A 21,861-nucleotide genomic window follows, 5' to 3' on the forward strand; every position below is an offset into this window, starting at 1 on the left:
CTCTCATCACCACGTCAAGGAAAAACTCAGCTCCACAGTAGGAATAATCAAGACATTTATTTATATACTCAGCAAGCTAACCTGCGCTTAGGTGACAATACCTTCTGGTTTACACAAAGTTATGAAGTGTGGATCGTGCCAACAGGGAAGAAAAAAAAATTTCGCGGGAGTGTTGACAAATCAACATTCCGAACCCCCTACGAAAATCTCATGCCCTGTATACATAGATGATACTGTGCGTTCTTAATTGTAAGACCTTCTGTTAGGCGTCGGCGAAAAGAAGAAACTTGAATGCGTGATCAGCAGTTAAGCTCCTGACTAATGAGGAGGTGAGCTCGCAGCAAGGAGTGAAGGTAAAACACAAAGCCCTAATTTTTGGCATTTGGCGACTACAAATTAGCAACGTAAATAAAAAGCTTCCTTTCTTCACTGCGCAGCGTTATGATGCCGAGTGGCCAAACCCTTGCTCTGCTACAGCGCGACAGTGTCATGCGCTGCACTCTGTACTGATATGAGGGCTCTTCGTCGCAGCCATCAACAGAAGAGCAGTATAACGCCGCACTGAAGATTTACCCAGCATGACTTGCGAGTTTGCGAGAGCGAGGTCGAAGTCTGTCGTCACTGGGGGCAGTGACGACAGTGACGACTGGGGGCAGTGGGGGCAGTTGCGTCTGGGCGCAAGCGAGCGGCGCTACATTGAATAGAAAACATTTCTGGCGACTCTGTTTGTTTGTATAAAAATGGAACAGTAAGTATAGAAACTGGAGCGATCATTTATCCGGCAATTCAAATGTGCTTTACACCTTGTCCACACTCGCTTAAACCGTTTAAAATGTCAACGATGGAGAGAATGAAAAGATCAGAAGGAGCAAACACTTCATGAGCTGTGTGGACAATTAATTATTTTTTTAGAGAGACCGTTCAGATTTGCTTTGATGTTTCATCTATATGAGTGAAATAGATCCCGCGCGACACAGGAATGAATACAATTGCCATATTTCTCTTGATACAGAGATCCTTTACACCCTAGAAAAATTTACTTCAAGTAAATCGAGATTAGCTCTAAACATGTCTCCGCAGGAATACCATTGTGTTCAAGAAACACAAGTCGTCATTGAAATAAAACATACCTGCCATCACGCCTTGCATAAGGTCATCGTGAAGAAATGCATAGAAAAAGTTTTCCACGCCTAAGCTGAATTCCAGAGAGCAGATAGTGGTCCCTGTATTTTGAAACTGAACCGCTTTGTGAGAATTTGGGACGAGTAACTAGTCTTCAGTTGGTAAAACCGATGGGCACTTCAACGAGAAATTAGATGCTGCCATGACTCAGCCTCATGCGTTGACTGAATGGACTCGGTGGTGTTGTGGTAAATCATCCGCCTCGCATTCTGGAGGTGCTGGGTTCGATCCCAGGTGCCGTCGCAAACCCACTATGGTTCTCTTGGGTACAAAATTCCAACCCGGCATAGTGCTCCGCTTTGTGGGGTGAAGTCCTTGGGAAAAGTGGTTTAGCCCATAGCGTTGCCCTGACAATCAGTAATTTGTTTCGTCGTCAAATCAGTTTACACGCCTCGTGCGCTAAAGAAGCTAGTGGCCCTGTATTCTTTCCCGCGTAAACGTGAGACAGCCGGAGAAATCCAGACCTTCCCGAGACCGCAGTGATACTACGAAGTTTCTCCCCTTCCGAAGGTTCCCTTATAGCAGTTGTGTTGGGTTTAATGGCGCATAAGCAACTAAGGCTATCATGCGCCAAGCTCAAGGTATAAAGAATTGTTTTCTGGAGATTTTCACAACCATATAAAATTTGGCGGTCTGGAAAGCTAAAAAAGTTACTTCTTTCTACCTAGTATTGAGAGCAAAACAATATTGGTAAATAGCGAATATTAAAAGTTTCAAAGCAGGTCGGACAACCTCATCAGCCGTCCTTTGCAAGGACTGGAGGCCCCCAAGAAATCAATAAAAAACCTCAGCCCTTTTCTCGGGAATGAGAAGGTGGCTGAGGTGCATCGGCGAAGCACTGGGTCATGTTTTACATCTTTTCTTCTGTTAAAAATCTAGAAACGCAAGACATGTGGACAATTGCATTTTCACCTAAGAGCTGTGCTGGGTGAAAAGCGATACATAAGTTATTCAATGGAGAAAAGCACACTTTGCTTTTCCAGTTGCAAGCATGAAAATAAAATGATTAACTCTAAGTTCATCTCCACATGTGCAAACTGGATTGTCTTTTTTCGTAAGCAGAAAGTTGTGTGTAATGTTTGTGTGGCCTATGCGGAGACGGCACCTAAGGACTTCAATGGAACGTTTTTTGTGCTCAGATGACTTCCATTGGCCTAAAACTGGTTTTATTAGGTGTAGTTTGTTATTTATTTTGTTGTTCCAAGCGGACTGCCATTGTTTTCTTGCATTTAATTGTATAAATTTTATGCAATCTTTAAAGAAGATGCCTACATTTTTAATTCGCTTGCCACAAGCTTGAGCAGCACACAAATCAGCTCCTTCGTTGCCTTTTATGCAAACGTGACTAGGTACCCAGCAGTGTCTAATGTTTTGTGCTTTTGCTATGGCTGTTGTAATGTTGTGTATAAGGTCGCTAAGCAGCGGTGTTATTGCATTTCCGGAATGAATGGCTCCAAGCACACTTAGCGAGTCTGAGTAAATAATTCTGTTGGAGAGGCTCTCTTTTAATATTTTTTCTATGGCTAGACAGATGGCGTAGCATTCGGCAGTAAAGATGGATGCACACTGTGGAAGTCTTATTATTTTATTCCAATTCCCTTCTACCACTGCGCTTCCAACATACGCCTCTGTTTTTGACCCATCTGTATATTATCCTGTTAAACTACTATATTTTTCCTCGAGAGTAAGAAATTCTTGCATTATAGCTTCTTGCGGAATTTGTTTTTTTTTTGCGAAACTGCGTAAGAGTGAAATCAGATTTCAGGAAAACTATACCATGGTGGCAGTGGACCCCGCCTTCGAGCAATGCTTGGCAACCTGTCTAGTACGCCAAGGTTTTGGCACATCTCTTTGAATCGCAACAGCAGTGGCCCGGTAGCTTACGGTTTATTGTTAAATAGTATCCTAGATGGGCACTTTGAAACGATGGGATAACAAATATGTTTGTATAGTGAACTGATTTTTAAAATGTACGAGCATGTGAGCATGGCTCTTCTGTCTTTAAGCGATGGTTCATTAGTTTCTACATACAGACTGTTTATGGATGACGTTCTGTATGCACCTGTGGAAAGACGCAAGCCGAAATTATGTACTGGATCCAGTCGCTTAAGGTACGATGGTCTTGGTGATCCTTAAACTATGCAACCATAATCTAAGATAGAGCGTACTACAGAGCGATACATTTGTAACAGACATTTCCTATCGGAGCCGCAGTGTTTCCGTGAGAGTATTTTTTAGTATATTGAAGGATTTAGAAGCTTTCTTTTTGATGGTGTTAATGTGTGTCAGGATTGTGAGTTTTTTATCAAATGTTATTCCCAAAAATTTGTGCTCAAGTTTTACAGGCATTATGACTTCATTCAGACAAAGGGTGGGGTCAGTGTGCAGTCCTCTTCAGCGAGAACGGAACAGCTACTGACTTCTGCGTGGAAAACTTGAAACCATTTTTATCTGCCCATGTCGTCAGTTTGTTCACTGTGAGTTGCATTTGTCTCTAGCATGATGCTATGTTTGAGGGTGTACAGGCAATTTAGAGATCGTCGACGTAGAGTGAATACATGATGGACTCTGGGATTATTTTAGCTATGGAATTAATTTTATAATAAAGAGGGTTGTGCTTAATATACACCCCTGATGTACTTCATTTTCCTGAATGAATGTTCTTGAGAGCGTTGAGCCTAGGCGTACTTCGAAAGAGCGGTTTGAAAGGAAGTCATTGAGGCAGTTTAACATCCTACCGCGGATACCTAGGGCGCCCTGGTCGGGGAGGATCCCAAGCCTCCAAGGTGTGTCATATGCTTCCTCCATGTCGAAGAAAACGGCGAGACAGTCCTGTTTGAGTATAAATGCTTCTCTAGTTGTGTTTTTAAGACGAACAAGATGGTCTGTTGTTTAGTATGCCTTTTTAAAACCGCATTGCTGGATGTTGAGAAGTTCGCGGGATTCAAGGACAAATGTTAGTCTTATATTTAGGACACTTTCGAAAGATTTTGCGAGACAGCTTGTCAGTGCTATTGGTCTATAGCTATCAGGGGAAGTTGTTGGTTTCCCAGGTTTCAGGAATGGCACTATGATGGGTCTTTTCCACTCCTGAGGTATTTTTCCTTCTATGAATATTTTGTTGAATAAAGTCAGGAGCGCCTCTACGGCAGCCTGGGAAAGATAGCCAAGCATTTGGTAGTGTATCCGGTAGGGTCCTGGAGCAGTTTTTTTTTTGCCGGAAGACAGTACTCGATTTTTTTCTTGGAAGATAATTAAATTGTTTTATTCCTCGTTTGCACCTCCACTTCTTGAAAGTCTGTTTTTTCAGCTATATTTTTGTATTTCGTGAATGACTGCGTATAATGAGACGAACTGGAAACTGCAGCGAAGTGTTCTGCCAAAATATCTGCCTGTTCTTTCATGCCTGATTGTGGGCCAGGTGTTGTCAAGAAAAGAATTGTGAAAGGAGAAAAGGTGCCGTTTAATTTTTTGAACCTCTTCCGACATTTTTTTTATGTCGTTTGACTGTTTATAGAAGTAACATAACTTTGCCATGAGGTTTTCTCTGCACTGCGACGGACGTACCTAGCTTTGGCTCTTGCTTTTTTAAAATGTGCGAGGTTCGCTTGTGTTGGGTACCTACGAAATTTACCCCAGGCTCTGTTTTGTAGTTTTTTTGGCTTTCTTGCAGTCTTTTGTCCACCACCCTTTGTGGTTTTGTCGCACCACTCCTGAAGACTGAGGAATAGGTAATTGTGCTTCAGTTAATATGCAATTCGCGAGCTTTTCATTTGTTTGATCAATGCTCAGATTTTCTAACACAATTTTTTCCAATGTGGCTTCTTCCCCAAAAAGCTCCCAGTCTGCCAAATGAAGTTTCCAAGGACGCGGCCTTGTTGGGATGATTTCCGTGGGGACAATAAAATGATTGAAACAGGGAGAGGATTGCTGCCATATGGGTTGTCAATGACATCCCATTTGAAATGGCTGAAAACACAAGGGGAGCGAAAAGATAAATATGGGAAGCTCATTTTCCCTCTGCTTGGAGTGCAGTGTGTTTTCCTGTGTTCAGCAGGCATACATTTTTACAGAGAATAAAATCTTCCAGAATTCTGCCTCTGACGTCCGTATGTTCCCTTCTCCGAAAGGAGGAGTGAGCATTAAAATCCCCAACTAAATGATACGACTCCGGTTATATTAAAAGCGTTTCTAAATCGTGAAGTGTGACGGTTAGGTGAGGTTCAATGTATATGGAGCATGTTGTTATGGTTTTAAAATCGAGGACGGTCACAGCAACAGCCTCATATGAGGATTTTAGATCAATTTGCTGTGTAGCAAAACCACCCTGGACCACAATAGCAGTGCTTCCAGAGAGCCTGCTTGATTTCTGTCGGTAACAGCGAAAGACTTGATACTTCTTAAGAATATTTTTTTTTCTGTGGTCCTAGGTTAGTCTCCTGGAGACACATTGCTACTGGGGAGAATGAATGTAAACTATCGGTTATGTCTCTGTAGTGTAGAAGTCCACGACAGTTGCAGTGGACTAGAAATGCCATGATTATAGACTAGATAGGGATAAAGCTTAAAACCTAGGTTGGTGGGTCTTTTGGGCCAGTTATTGAGCTTTTATCCATCTTTTTCGCTTGATAGAGCTTTGCCGCCGATGCAGCGGAGGCGAGGGAGGGGTTGTGTTCATCGTATTCTCCGATACGCTGGACGAATGTGCTGAACGTACGGTTGTCTTCGTTTTGGGCCTCTCCGTATAGGTAGGGGCCTTGGGGCCGGCTGACCGGGAGGTCCGCACGGCCTGTTTTGTGGATGGTGGCGCAGAACTAGCTGCGGCCACCAGGGGCACAGATGGCCCTGCTGCAGGCTCATTGTGTGTGAGCTGTGCAGGTGCCGAAGGCCGCTGTGATGCTGTGCCCTGCTGCACCACGGGGGAGTAGATTGGATTTTGCAATGAAAGTCTTTTGCATGCTTCTCTGACTGTTATATTTTCTTTGACCTTGAGTGTAATAATTTCTTTTTCTATTTTCCAGGCTGGGCAAGATCGTAAGTAAGCCGGATGGCTGCCCTCACAGTTTATGCAAAGGTGGGGTTCAACATCACAGTTTTCAGCGGGGTGGTCGTGGGAAGCACATTTCGCGCAGGTCTGTTTGCCCCGGCAGCTTTGCGAACCGTGGCCGTACCTTTGGCATTTGAAGCATCGACGTGGATTTGGTATGTATGGTCTGAGTTTGAGCTTTGTGTAGCCTACTTCGACAGAATCGGGTAGTATCCTAGAGGCAAATGTGAGAACAATGTGCTTTGTTGGTGTTTCGATGTTGTCGCGCCTTATTTTGATTCTGTAGACATTTGTTACGTTTTGTTGTTTAAGTTCATCAAGGATTTCTTCTTTTGTTAGGAATTTCAAGTCATCATCTGAAATTACTCCGCGAACAGTGTACAATGATCGATGCTGGCTGATTGTCACTGGTATGTCACGAAAGCCTGTTCCTCCTGACGTCTCATATTGGTGATTATAAACGACTTCCAACAGGAGATCGCCATTTGCAAGTTTCTTGATTTTGTTGCTTAGTCCAAGGCTTTCAGTTAGGTTTCTTGTAACGGTAACCGGGGACACTAGTCGCGCAGTTATGTCGGCGTGCTCACTGTGGACCACGTGTAACCTCGGGAAGTTGTTTGCGTTCTTTTTGAAAAAATTCGAAGTGACTTCGGTGCGCCCTCGTTTCAGAGGGCGATCGGTTGCGAGAAAAGATGTATGGCCATAAAATACTTATCTATTCAGCCGCGGTGGCAGCCACCCACCATGGAGCCCAACGAGGGGACGGGACAGGAATTTGTAACCAAGTCCTGCCCTCGCCAGCTGTACACCGAGACTATAACCAAATATGGGGCAACTAAGGGTAGCTACTCCACACAGGGTTAACCCTAGCCGCCCATGAAGGAAGGAAAAAAGCGGGAAACGAGGAGGAGACAAGACAGTAGTCAGAAAGAAGATATTAAAGAGGAGGACAAGAGGAGGACTGGAAAAGACGTCTGCCGATTTTCCCCGCCCGGGTCATGCCGGAGGTGCCGTCTACAGGAAGCTGGGACCAAAGTGGTGTGTTACCTCCGCCGAGGGACCTTAAAGGCCCAAATGCTCGGCATCGCCTCAACCACCAGGAACCCCTTTTCCACAGACACGGCGATGCCACGCACGGCTAGGCGCGGGTGCTTGGTTCCGTGGTGATGCACAGTTCGCCATCATCCGCCTGCGGCGATGTCCCTGAGGATGCTCGGGAACCCGTAGTGTCGCCACTCTCCAACTCCTGCGAACTGCAGACGCCCCCCTGCGGGGACTATAGTATTTACAGTAAAACCTATACAGGCATGGCAAAGATTGTACGGGATGCGGGTTTACGTAAAGAATATTTTTTCGGCGGTCGTGCAAAGGAGATCAATAAATAGTAGAAAAGAATGAGTTGACATGAAGTGATTTATCTTCTGCAAGAATATCATCTAGTTGGTGGCCAAGGCAGTCCAGAAGTGTTTTTTTTTCTCTCCAATCCGGATCCCGCAAACATTTAGCCATTACTGTACGTCTTTTGAGACGTGCTGAGTAGAGCCTAAGAATTTAAATTCGCAGTGTCATACCCCAAGTAAAGACGGTAACCCGAACCACGTTGCAGGCTGTGGTGTTCAAAACTAGGTTTGCCCTCCGAATGGGCGCAGTGGTGTTTCGCGGAGTCTCCACCGATAGCACACACAGCTGTGGACGCCGGGCGCGTTACCAGGGAACACTTGTACCAATATTTAGCTGTGTATATCAGGCGCTGGGTCCCAAACCAAGCATCTTCCGGAGCCGAAGCGTGCGCACAAGCTAATAGGCCATGACTTCGGTGGCCTACCTGCGTTCCCAATGCGTACTGTAACTCCACGGACGTCCATGGCCGTTATAATGTCCACTGCGTTGTTCTCGTCCTTCTTTTTGTCCATTAAAATGGTAAGTTTTTTATTGCTTTTAACGTTCCAAAGTGACTCAGGCTATGAGGGACACCGAGTGAAGGGCTGCAGATAATTTCGACAAACGGGGATTCTTTAACGTGCACTGACGTTAGCGTGCCTCTTGCATTGCGCCTCCATCGAAACGCGACGGCTGCGGCCGTGATCGAGAACGCATCTTTTAGCTCACTAGCCGTGCAACTCGAGCCCTAAGACACCGCGTCTGTTTACACTAGAGTTGATAAGATGCTCCTTTCACTATTTAAAGCTATTTGAAGGTATCATTTCAGTCCGTGCCAATTTGACCCTCATCTATAAAGATATTGTTTGGTTTCATGATGCGGTTAGTAAAATGAATTGTAACTGAAATAGCAGCAGTTAGCTACAAATAAAACAAATAGATCTATAAAAATTTGAGTAAAAATGAGTTGGGTCGCGGAGCCTCAAAGTATACATCCCGCAAGTGTAAGCCTGCACGCTCCTTTATACTTTTTTTTTCTTCTGCATTGTTGAAACCCTCTACGTCAGTCGCTTCGTAGAACAAACCTTCAGTCATCGCTACTCTGGTTATCCTATTTTTGTACTAGTGCTGGCATTGCAGACAAACCTAAAGCCTGCAACATGGACTCCCGACAACTTGGAACATTAAAAAATGATCTTGACCAAATTTCATATTTACAATGTCTTTGGCATGGCCTGAAGAAGGTAGAAGTGTTTCATGTTGCATTTCAGACATAACTTCACCAGCGAAAGCACGAGACACCAGGAGAAAAAGAACACAGGACAACGCTACAGGACAACTCCTGGTGTCTCGTGCTTTCGCTGGTGAAGTTATGTCTGAAAAACAGCAACTAGCCAACATGGCTACGTTGTTTCATGTTGGGGTGTCTGAACCTAAAAAATAACCCAGATATGCTATGAAACCCGGAGCAGACCTCAAAAGAGTGGTGAGTAAAAACAAGGGAGACTTCATTTGTCAGGCGTATAAATCGCAGTTTATACATCGTGTGCTGGAGTGGTCTACAGAATTCTGATATTCGTGGGCGATTATTGCTTAGGCGAAACTGGAAAGTCCTTTGACATGTACATGGGAAAGCATAAATTTTTAAAATAACTCGTGTACTCCCATTTGGCTGCTTACTGCACATACTGCAGGTTTTCGCCTGAATTTCACAAAAGTGAATTCTTATATCACATTCTCTTATGACAGATTGCGCGAAGAAATATATGAACTTGTTTACAAAATATTTCCCCACTCATGTTTATCGGTACGCGTGCGAGTTTCGACGCTTGATTTTATTGATTTCATTCTTCCGCTTCTGGTGGTCTTACCTGTATATGTAAACCACATCGGATTTCTATTAACTGTTTAGTTTATGGAGTCAATAGTTGTGGCACGTGTTTCTTCTGCGTCTCCCTGTCTTTTGGGCTGTCCGTGGAAATAACACAACTGTTTCTTGTTTTTGCAATAAGAAAAGCTTGAGCTAGCGTCCTGGTAGTTCAGCAATGACGGCGAAAACAAACCGTGGGTTGAAACAACCGTGTTCAAGCACGCATGTCAAAAAGCATTTTTATTTGCGACCATTATGTTCCTTTTCTGTGCAAACGACTATTAACTCGTCTGCCGCTTTCACCACCATAATAAGTACCTTCTTTCAAGGTATGCAAAAAGGATATGGTATAAGAACTTCTTCCTTTGTTGACGTGCATATTTCCGTGATACTGCCACATGCGTAAACATCCTTTTAAGGGATCAGTATCCATCGGCTAAGGACAAACCGTGTTCACAGCTCGCCATGTCTTGTGATACTTCTTGGTGTAAAACATCGAAAGTGCTTGTTTTTTTTCTCATTATTCTCAGTATAGACAGATTGCTGGAAGCATCCACATTATGAAGAGGAATAAGAAATGCGTGGATCCCACCTCTGTGGTATCGGAAGTCCAGAAATCAGGAGCTTAGAAATACTGAATTGTACGTTCTACGCTCAGTTGTGTTAAGTTCATGATGATGACGATGATGAATTTTTATGGTGTAAGGGCATCTTTGACCAAAGAGCGCCACATCACAATGATTTTCTTATACTCAAGCTGGGGTCAAAGACCCATTTGCCAAGAATTTCCCTCTAAAGAAGCCGTGCACGAGGCAGGGGAAAGCTTCTACCCATTGTATCACCGTTGGGTACCGGGCAGCACTGGGGATCGAACTCCGGACCTCCCGTATGCGTGGAGGATGTTCAAATGACTTGGCCACTGCTGCGATAGCGGGAAGTTCATGCTGCGGTAGGAACTTACTTGTGCGTATGTAGCCCTTTTCTTGGTATGGTGTGGTTTGCCGCGTTTAACACCCAAAATACACTCAAGCTATGAGGGATACCGCAGTGGAGGGCTCAGGTAATTTCGACTACCCGGGTTTGTTTAACGTGCACTGACATTGCACGTACCGCACACGGGCTTTTTCTTGTCAAGCCAAATAACTGAAAAGCCCGCGCTCATCCTCTGATTCTTTTTCTCTTGAGGCTCTATCTTTGTTTGGGCCGTTTCTTTCAAGATGCATGTACCTCTAGCGGCTACCCCGAGCCGCTGAGGTATTTCAGCAGAAAACATTAAACACCTGCGAACATATCTATTGTCCCGTAACGAGAAAGAATCCTCAGTGTTCAGGGGCTGATTTCGCATTCGCACCTTTCTGAATGCCAGAATAGGAGTAACGTTTAAGGTGAGTAAGCCAGATATCTCTTCACCTTTGCTCATCTTCCGGCACTCTTTCCCGAAAAATGAAAATGATGCATTGGCACTGGGCATAACTAAGGTGCATGAGGTGTGCGTGCGATGATTGTCATGTTCTTTCAGAGCTCCTAGGGCCAGAGTCACTGTAGGCCGACGGCTGCGCACTACCAGAATCCATTATGTAACTGCTCATTTAAAAACTTCCTCCTCGTCTGGTTGCCGTTCCATCGTGTTATTTCGCTTCTCGCGCCGTGTACACAATGACACTGGCGGCAGACCAAAGTACGGGTCAATTTAGCGCATCTTCGTTGTTTCGAGCACCGACCACCATAAGACTCATTAGTTTTGCGTTCAGAAGGATCATTCGAGTTAAGCTTAAGCGATGCAGTATTCCCTGTAAAGAAAGGACGTTTGTTTGTATGAACACCTTGTCGTAGTTCGTGCGGAGCAGCGCATTCTCTATTCAAATCTATATATTTCTGCCGCGAAAAAGGCATCCCAGAATGCGTTGCTCATATACGAAACTCAACGAGTTTTTGTACATCCCCATGATGTTTTCTGGGAGAAGGAACTGCAAATACAGTGTCTAAAACATCCCCAACTAATTCGAACTTTGGTTATGGCATGTTTTTGTCAATGTCGATATTCGCAAGAACCAAAATCTGTGCTTACGTGCGGTATGATTCAAGAATTTTGCTCTGATGTAGCGGCGCCATATGTAGCTACCAGCTCAAATACAACAATTCGGGAGTGAGCCAGTTCATACAAGTGTATAGGCAGTAATAATGCTGATGTCTGACAACAATTGCTATAGTTATGACCAACTACAAATCTGTCTTGATTCGAGGCCATTTATAGGCGCTTAATTGCTAGTATTCATCCATGCTCCTGTCCAATGTTTCATCTAATCGTGCAAAACCGAGCGACTGCACACTCTGTGCGAGTGTTTCATGGGATCACTCACCATGAAGTACGTGTAGTAGACCATGTCCACCAAGCCACGTGCCAGTTCCCAACCGAAGCCAGCCATCTGCGCAGGCAAAGGGTATCGGCTGTGCAGCATTGGCCAAATCATTTCGGCCAAGGGCACGGGTATCTCTCGGGCCGCCAGGAGAGAGTAGGCGCGCGCGGTGACCAGGTACGGCACGTGCACGTAGCTGCTGCTTGGCTTCCGCATTGATGTTCTCATGTTGCGTGCGGTGTACTCCTGCAGTGTGGCGTACATGTCCACTAAACTTCCATGGATGTGCGGCATCTTCTCGTATATCCGCTCCAAGACGTCCCACTCTAAAGACATGTTGTAGAAGTTCAGGGACAGCGTCTCGATGAAGTCAGACATGTGCTGAGACACTGCTTCATCGTGACGCGCTACCTCTGCTAGCATCACTTCACGAATCAAGCTGTACCCTTCGAAGACAGTCCGTCTGGAGTGCTGGTCAATCTTGTCCAGCTGGGTTTTCCAGAAGGCTAACGGCAGGGCATTCTCGACAAGTTCCCAGCAGCGATTGCGTATGAAGTTTGGCAAACTCTGTGGAGTGCCCAGGTCCATCATTAGGGAGTGGGCTATGTACTTCGATGTGTACGGCGCCAGGTACCAAACCATGTAGGCCCCCACGTAGGTCTTGAAAGAAGTGGCATTCTCTTCATGGGCCAAGTAACGCTTTCGAAAGTCAGCAAATAGATCGGCCTGCATGCACACAAGCTCATCTTCGGGCCATTGCTGCGATTCGTCCGGCAGGTGGCGATTTATGGCCAAGCGAAGCGTGACGTCACTGAAATTCATCAGTTCTGGCCGACTGAACTTGATACTGTGGTTCATAGCCCGTTCAATATCCCTGCGTTACGCAAAAAAAGCAACAGAAAAGATAATTTTCCTCAAACGTTCATTGATGACACTGGATAGAAAAGCTAGACTGTAAAACGTGGGCAACAAGGCACTCCTAATAATCAAAACAAACGCTCAATAACAGATTGTGTCAAAAAAAGCAGGCAAACACCAAACTGTACTTCAGGAAAAACGGCATTCATTGGACTCTAATGCCTGTTTGTAATATTCATTGTTTTTTAGATGGAAGGCAAACATGTTCTTTTTGTCAAACCATACGCCGCACTGCGGGAGCACGGCAGCCCTGCCGGTCAGTGTCAGAAAGTGCGCAGTTAGCAAAGGTGCGCCTTAGCGGGGCGGTGCTCCAAAACCAAAATCTCAAACCCAGGAACTTGTGCGTCCGAAGTTCTGTAGCCTGCGCAATTGAAAACACGCATTGCACTCCCGCATTCGTCGTCAATCTGCCTAGGAGGCATTCTGTGCACGCACTTCTGGTTGGGAGTCAGAGGTGTGGCCGCCGCTGTAGCAAATATTTTCGTCGAAAAAGCGCGTAGTAGGCTGTCTATCTAGTTTTTAGGGGGCACAGGACAACAAAATGGAATGCAGGAATGTTTGCATATCATTGAGAGATGCCTTCATCTTGTAGTATTGTATGAGGTGAATCAATCACCTGCATACCGGGTTCATACAATCGTGTCTTTGTTCGTAATTTCGTCGCTAGGCCGCTTTCGCGCGTTTGACCTGTTCGTGCAGTTTTGGTATGCTTAACAGAATAACACGTGAGGCCGTACTCGTCAAGCTGTCCATTGTAAAATGGCTATTTCTCATCCGTCGGGTCCTCTGTCATTGCTTGTTCAGATATACCCGCTGCTTTGAAGCGTCTGTGTACGCCGACCCGGCCTTTACTTAGAAGGCAACCGGAGGCTCACCACTGGCTGCATATTGCAGCCAACGGCTGCCAGTGGGCAAGTCCATGCGGCTGCTGTTCACAGAGCGCTGCGACGCATCTATCTCATCAGTGGCCGCAAATGCAGGCAATGCCAGCCAATCGTGACGTCCGGTCGCTTGTGACATGCGCTTGAAAGCCGCGGGTATATCTGAATGACGAATTAGATTACCAGACGAAAGCGAAAGGACCATTTTAAAGGAGAGACCTTACAGAATAGAGCCCCTACATGTAAGCTAATTTTTCAGCTGACGATGCCCTGTAGCAATGAGCACAGCTGTGTGCCGTGATGGTATTGCTCCTTGCTTGCTTGGGTTTAATGAGCTAGGTTTTTCATAATTAATGAAGCAGAATGTGAGAAGCTGCGAAAGAAATTGCGCGGAACTTCCTCGTACTTTTATTTTTTCGATTTTACTTCTACTTTCTGGCCCACCTTGTCGTATAAATCTTGAAATGACGTTCATTAAAACCGCCGCTGAACTGCACATTCAATTATCGCCGAACAGTCGGAATTGTTAAGTCTGATGATGGCGCATTAGTCCTAATACTCGAGCCTCTGGACGCTGCCTAAATTTGGGATTGCTTTGTCAGGCTTCAAACAGTCAGTTCAAAAAGCGTTTGAAAACCTAGAGGTCATTTGAAGAAAAGCGTGTACTGGACCGAGAGAAGAGACATTTTCGTTAGTAATGTGCCATGGAACCTAACGTAGTCTAACCTTTTGTAACATAACAACGTCGCCGCAGTATTGATTGTTTTTCTTTTGTTTTCATGATTATGATAGTTCTTTCCTTCCGCAGCTTTTGCAGCCGTGATATTTTTTTTTAATGTGCTCTTCTATCGTCACGGCTTTTTGTTCTGCGTGCTGTTTCGTCGCCATTTCATTTTTCTCGGTGCTCCTTTCCTGCTGTGCTGTTTTTATGTGCGGTTCATACGAACGATGTGTATTTCAGCTACTCGTTTGAAGAAAGGGGAAGTCCGTGAAGAAACGAGGGAAAGAAAGGAAACTGCATGGGTCGGTCCAGTGGCTGCGAACGGGCCACTATCTGCGCCTGCTGCGGATGAAACAGTTCGATTAACCAAAAGTGGATTGCGCGGGTGCTGCTGCTGCGCACGATCACAAAGGCACAAATTTCAGCATGCAAACAGAGCGCCGGTTTGAGTGTCCCTACCTAAACAGCACTCGCCGCGCTACAACTTCGACAATTTGATATCCCGCAGAACTAGAGCAAACGAAAACAATGAGGCAAACGTGGACAGGGAAAAATTCGCGTGCCCAGTTGCAGCTTACGAAAACTTGAGGTTCACCACCGCTTTATTAATGCGAAAGTATTTGACGGGTTCGACACGAACAGGGTACGGCCCAAAATGTGTCAGCGTTACAGAACTCGGAGTCGGTTGAAAGGTTGTAACGTCATCAAAGGTGAGAAAATACGAAATGCTAACGAGTAGCCAGTAATAGTACATAACCTGCACAGCTACAAAGGAAACAGGATAAAATTGTAAAAGCATTGCATAGAAATGGAATAGAATTGTAATGAAATCAGGTTAGGAATAGAATAGAACTAAAATAAAACAGCAATGCTTGCGTATCGCCCGAGCTTAAGTTGCTTATATAGCCCCTTTAGGTTTTTTGATTGTATGCCTTTTTATTGCTTTATCAAACTCTTCCGTCGGGAAAAAAGATTACACATCAGAAAATTTCGCAGTTTAATCGCTGAACCAAGCCAGGCTTATATTGATCTTTAATGGCTCGTTAGCATGCACTGGCACTGCCCATGACTGGAGCATTTTAATGTGAGCGAAAGCTCTACTTCTCGACCAAATTTGCAAAATTCCGGCCATCGCTGAAGCCTTGACATTGAACACACAATTTCATAAAATAATGATTGCCGTGCCTGGAATTCCAACCCGCTGCGGCGCGCTCGATCAGCTTCACTGGCCACTGCACGAGGGCACTACGCTATCGCCGAAGACAATCAGGTCTCGTGTTAACAAGCAGTACACACCTGCGCTCTGCATTGCATAATGTCTTCAATAACTTCCACCGCGCGAACAAATCAGAGTCAGAATGCCATCCAGTTGCCACAAATTAAATCTCATCAGCACTGTGTTTAGGTCATTTAAGCACTAAAAAAGCAAAATACAAGGACTTTAGGCTCTGAAAATTGCAAAAATGCGGTTATAAGCACATAACTGCCGATCTTGAAAATAGGCACATTTTTCTTGTTCGGCTTGAATAGTATAGCCCGCTATCAACCCAAAGGAAACTGAAAATTAGTGCTCATCATGAGTACTGTGTTTTTTTTGCAGTTTATCAGAATTTCTGACATGCCTCACCTTCGCGAATTATCCTCTTACGCTCCGATTATATAAATTTTAAACACTGGTAATTTTTTCGCTACAGGCGATCTCGGTAGAGTCAGCGGACTAGGGGACCGCATCCTGTATATATCTATAGATATTAGTATGTTTTCAAAGTTTAATGTCCCAAAGGGACTCAGGCTATGGCACGTTGTGATGGCGGGCTCCGAAAAATTTCAACCTTCTGGGGTTCTTTCATCCCACAGGACACAGGCATCTGGGATTTCGCCTCCATCGAAGATATATTTTATGGACTATCTCTGATGAAATCCTAGGATGGTATAAACCAGCAGTTTGAATAAAACACTTTCGCATTAGCTACAATCTACTCTGCAAACAAACATTTCTTAATGTAGACCTCTCATGGTGCTACTCTAAAAGCAGTTGGAAAAGAAATTTTTGCATGAGTCGAGATCAGGTGGTTAACATTCCTGGATGCACGCGGGAATAAATGACATCACGCTTCTATTTTTCTCCACAGCCAAAGCCTTTTAGTTAAAAAGATTTCCTTCTACGTCGAACGAAATGAAGGTGGACTGTAAGCTGCAAGTTTCATCGTGGCTGAGATCCTCATTTCATGAAATTCTTGTTTTCGCAGTGTGCACGTCTTTTGTCGAAATAACCACGAGGTCTCTGTTTTTCCTGGCTGCAGCCTCGTCTCAAGGCCTTAAGAACCTCTAATAAACTACTGCCTTAATCCAAACCACGGGTGACACGCACAGCCTCTATTACTGCTGTACTGCTGCAGTACAACTGTACAACTACTGCTGCTTAAGTTTTGGTGACTCGTGTCCTCGTTTTTCAGCGTCTTTGCCCCTCATCTTCCTACGACGTAGGGAAGACAGCGAAGAACTTTCCGTAAAAATGTGCATGACATCGCGCCATTCTCCTGCGAGCTATAAAAAGGGCTGGCACGCGGTAGAAATTCGCATTCAGGCGTCGCATTTGCAGCGGCGGCAGCACCCTGCGAACATCAGCAATTACTCTGCTGTCGAAACTGTGCAGATATGACGGAGAGCGGTCTTTACCTGGATCGTCTGACACTGCCCGGCCCTATCGGACATGGCGGGCTGCCTGGTTTTTCCTGCCACTCAAGTCACCGTTCCACTACTGTTGTATTGCACGACCGGCTTCGCACGAAATCACTGCTGCTATCATCGCTGCAAGCATCCAGTGCGCCTGCGTGCCTGACGGAGCTATCGACCGTATATAAATCGGAAACACCTGGCGAAGCAGTCATGTGGCGGCGGCAGCAGCACCCTGCAACATCACCACTTAATCTGCTGTCGAAACTGTGCAGGTTAGTTTGTACTCATATTCTTCTACTTGATGATGCTTATGCCGCGGCTGCTGCCAATGACTTGTAGTGTACTTATCTGTGTTGGTTCAAGCGACATCTTTTCGCAGTGAAAACCATGTCTAACTTACTGCACTTGTAATGTGGTCTTTCTTGAGAGCGAAGGACGCGTAGTTTGTGCAGAGTGCGCACGCAAGTACCATTTCTGAAAATGTGCGGGGCTAGCGGAAAAGTCTTTCAAGGGAAAATCTGTCGTTGCCATGAAAGCGTGGCGATGCCGAGATTCTCGGAGCTCGGCGTAACATGGTGGCTGCAGTGATGAAAGCAAGATCGATGGAGATATAAAGGCTATCCATACATCTGTTAATCTGAAGCTTGAAAGCCTACCAGCCCTCGTAACTCGAGTGGACGCCATGAAAGAATCTATCACGCACATGTCTGCCATTTTTTTAAGATATAAAAAACCCAATCGGTGCGCAAAGAAATGAGATTAGAGTGCTCTGGAAGAATGTGCAAGAACTGGAGGAATGGGGTGAAAACAACCTGTCCGCTCAAGTACACCTTCGACGAGAAGTAAATGAGCTTGAGTTTAGAAATAGGCGGCTTAATTTTGAAGTTCACGGTGTTCCTTCTCTAAAAGATGAAAACATGCTCAGGATATTGAATGAGGTTGCAGATAGGCTCAAGACGCCTCATCTCGTCGAACAGGACATTGTCTCCGCACACAGGCTGCCCGCTCGGAAAGATAAGATACCCGCATAATCGTGCGCTTCACAAGGCAGGCGATCAGATAATCGTGGTTGAGTAAGAAGACCAACCTAAAAGACTGTAAGCCAAACATCTTCGTCCAAGAAAAACTAACCAGACACAACCGAAAGCTGCTTCTAGCAACAAAAAATTGGGCAAAAGAGGCCAAGTTCAAATATGTATGGCATACCCATGGGAAGGTTCTTGTGCGGATGATGGATGGGACAAACGCAATTCATAATAAATGCCTCGAGGATCTTGATAGCCTTAAGGCAAAATGAAGTGTGCCCTGAGTGCTATACTTAAGAAAAGAGGGCAAAGTTGTATGAGCACACCTTTTACTCATCAGATGAGCTGAACATTACGGTATCTAATTTTAGGTCTTCTGTACTAAAATGTGCACACCTAAACGCAAGACCTGCCCGCAACAAAATATTTTCTTTAAAAGAATTCTTCAGTAAATTTTATTTTAGCTTTTCTATTATGTTCAGCGAAACATGGAGCACGAACGAGAGTGACGTTTTCAGAATGAAAGGCTACAATACGTACTACATCAACCGCCCTTGCGGTCGCGGAGGTGGCACTGGAATTCTAACTTTGCAACAAAAGAACCGTGAACTGCTTGATTCGTTTAGCACAGTGATTCCAAACTATGAAGTTTTAACTTTAATTGCAGATAAGGTAATATAGTCGGTCTGTTATTGGCCACCAAATGTCTATTTCAATTTTTTATTTTTATGAAGGCTTTCTTTAATTTGTTGTAGAAAACAAGCATAAGCTGATCGCCGCAGATGATCATAATATTGCCGCATGCAAGAAGACGCCAAGATGAAGACTTGGTCTACGAGCGCGAGGCAAGAAGAAGAAGAAGCTGAAGTGCGCAGGGACTTTTTCTGGTTAACCAGTAAACCGTTTTACCTTAAGCTCTGCTCGGGGTTCTATTGAGTCCTGACACTGGTGGAGGTGCTGGGTGTGCACAGGACTCCTTCCGGCAGTCCACAGCGAATCCCGGACATCGACACGCCTGTCCATCGCGCTAGCCGCCGACGTCTAGGCCTTTCCCCGGAGTACAACCATCTACCGGGTGACTCTTCAAACGTCGAAGTTCGCCGGGTTTTCCAAGCCATGGCACCTCCCACCTTTACGTCGGTGACTCTTCACAACACCAAGGTACCGGAGTGCTTCCGCGGGAACGCGTTTGAAGATGTGGAAGACAGGCTCGACCAGTTTGAACGAGTGCCCAAGTTCAACCAGTGGAGCGCGGACCAGAAGCTTTGCAATGTTTATTTTGCACTTCAGGATACTGCTAGAACTTGGTATGAAAACCACGAGACCAGCTTGTCCACATGGAATGACTTCCGCCGCCAACTGGTGGACACTTCTGCCACTACTGATCGACGAGAGAATGCGCCGCGCCTGCTTGAAGTGCGCGTCCAGAAGCCAAATGAAAGCGCAGCTATGTTTGCGGAAGACATGGCTTGAATTTTTCGCCATGCCGACCCCGATATGACTGAGCAAAGGAAGCTACGACATCTCATGCATGGCGTCAAGGAGCAGGTGTTTGCGGGGTTGGTGCGCAACCCACCTCAAACCGTCACTGAGTTCGTCAAGGACGCTACAGCTATAGAGCGAGCCCTCCAAGAACGGTGCCGCCAGTACGACCGACCCTTCACCGGTGTTCCACCGACTGCGGCGGCACTCACTGCAACCGATGGGAACACTCTTCGAGACCTCATTAGAGAAATTGTCCTTGAGGAGCTGTAGCGAATTACTGCTACGAGCGCTCAGTCACCAGAGGCCGTCGCAGCAGCCGTCAGGAAAGAGCTCCGGCATGCTCTGTCACCGTCTGCACCATACCACGAGTCTCATCCAGTTGACAGCGCGGCAGCCGTTTGCGAACCATACCACGTGCCCCAATCCAACAGCAACACGGCTGTCAACACGGCGCCTTACTATGAGCCGGAGCCGCAACCCGCGGGCTATGCGGAAGTCCTTCGTCGTCCGCCGCCAGACCACGCCCCACCGAGCTCAGCGAGCCGTCAGCAGACGCGGTTCTTCCAGGAGCCTCAGTGGGCACGTGCCGGCCGCCCTCAGCCGCGCCGAACTGACCAGTGGCGCTCTTATGACAGCCGACCACTCTGCTTCTTCTGCCTGCAACCTGGCCATGTGTATCGGTACTGCCACTACCGCCAAGAGGGGCAGGCCTTTCCGCCTGGTTCTGCTCGACGCCATTTCGACGCTGGCCGTGCCCAACTCGAGGACCCGCCGCTCAGCAGGGAAGCCGACTCACCGGGATTCCGCTGCCGCTCCCCATCTCCACGGCGTTATTCTTCACCGACGCGTCGTAGTGATGCTGACGTTAGCGGACGGCGGACCCCGAGCCCTCGCCGGGGAAACTAACCGCCGCAACCTCGCGAAGGGAGGTTGCAACCAGTCGATAAGTTTCAAAGTCCTCACTACCGCCGCAACTGCCGACCGCAACCCATCACTGTGAAACCTCTGTTCGCATTGACGCTGCCGCACTACCACCGAAAATGCCGCCTACATTAACGCCAAACATGCCGAACCAGATAAGCAGCCCCGACGACGAAAATGACAGCGCCGACTTTACCGCACTTCCGCCGCAAATGCCGAGAGAGACGAGCGACCCAGACGACGTTGTTAGCGCTGACCTCGCCGTTTGCATTGATGGGCTGGAGGTACACGCTCTGGTGGATACCGGGCCGGATTTTTCAATCATTAGTCAAAAACTGGCTGACAAGCTGCGCAAAGTAAAAACCGAATGGACTGGGCGAGTAATAGGAAGCGCTGGGGGTCAGCTACTGACACCGACTGGGAAGTGCACTGCCCGCATAGGAATTGGAAACTCAGTGTTCGTTGGCAGCTTCGTTATCCTCTAAGACTGTTGCAAAGACCTCATCTTGGGCATGGACTTTGCGCCTTCATGGGGCTATGATCAGCTTTCGGGACAACGTCGTTGTCTTCACCAAAAATCATGGAGACCTTGGTTATGCGCAAGTACCACTGATGGCCTTACGAGTTGCCAATGAGGGGGTGACATTACCTCCGCGATCGTGCTCTCTTGTTGAAGTGAAGTGCGACGTGGTGCATACCGGCGATGGCGTCGCCGAACTGGCCGTCACCCTGATACTCAGCCGAGGTGTTTCTATAGCTCGAGGACTACTCAGTTTGGCCAATGGCCACGCCGAAGCCCTGCTGAGAAACTTCAGCGACGAGCGTCGGCAAATTCCGAAAGGCACAACTATGGCTTTCTTCGATAGCATCCCAAGTGACCAAGACTATTTCGTGCTGCAACAGGAAGGATCAGTGAGCAAGGCGCCCGCACCCATAGTCGATGTGAGCCCAAATCTGTCGTCTTCAGTACGGGAACGTGTTTTGGATCTCATAGATCACTTTCCAGACTGTTTTGCTTCAGAATCGCGGGTTGGCCAAACACCTTTGACCAAACATCGCATTATCACGGATGACGCGATTCGCCCGATTCGACAAAATCCTTACCGTGTGGCTCCGAAAGAGCGCGAGGCTATTCAGCGTCAGGTGGCCGAAATGCTTCGAGACGACGTTATCCAGCCGTCACAGAGTCCCTGGGCTTCCCCCGTGGTACTTGTTAAAAAAAGGACGGCAGCTTACGAATTTGCGTTGACTACCGGAAGCTCAATCAAGTCACCAAAAAAGACGTGTACCCCCTCCCTCGCATCGATGATTCCCTTGATCGGCTATGAAATGCACGTTACTTCTCTTCAATGGATTTGAAAAGTGGATATTGGCAAATTGAAGTAGATGAGAGGG

The 21,861-nt window shown here is 46.4% G+C and overlaps 1 protein-coding gene across 1 annotated transcript in view; it reads right to left on the reverse strand.

Moving 5' to 3' along the window:
- The window catches only part of LOC144123817 (uncharacterized), a 44,297-nt gene extending 31,593 nt beyond the window's left edge, over window positions 1–12,704 (reverse strand). Inside the window, exon 1 of the mRNA XM_077656558.1 lies at window positions 11,840–12,704. Coding sequence (XP_077512684.1) covers window positions 11,840–12,694 — 855 coding nt within the window. The 5' untranslated portion in view covers window positions 12,695–12,704. The remainder of the gene's footprint in view (window positions 1–11,839) is intronic.
- Window positions 12,705–21,861: the final 9,157 nt, after the last annotated feature.

Source organism: Amblyomma americanum, chromosome 3 (assembly GCF_052857255.1).
Source record: "Amblyomma americanum isolate KBUSLIRL-KWMA chromosome 3, ASM5285725v1, whole genome shotgun sequence".
Lineage (NCBI taxonomy): Eukaryota > Metazoa > Arthropoda > Arachnida > Ixodida > Ixodidae > Amblyomma > Amblyomma americanum.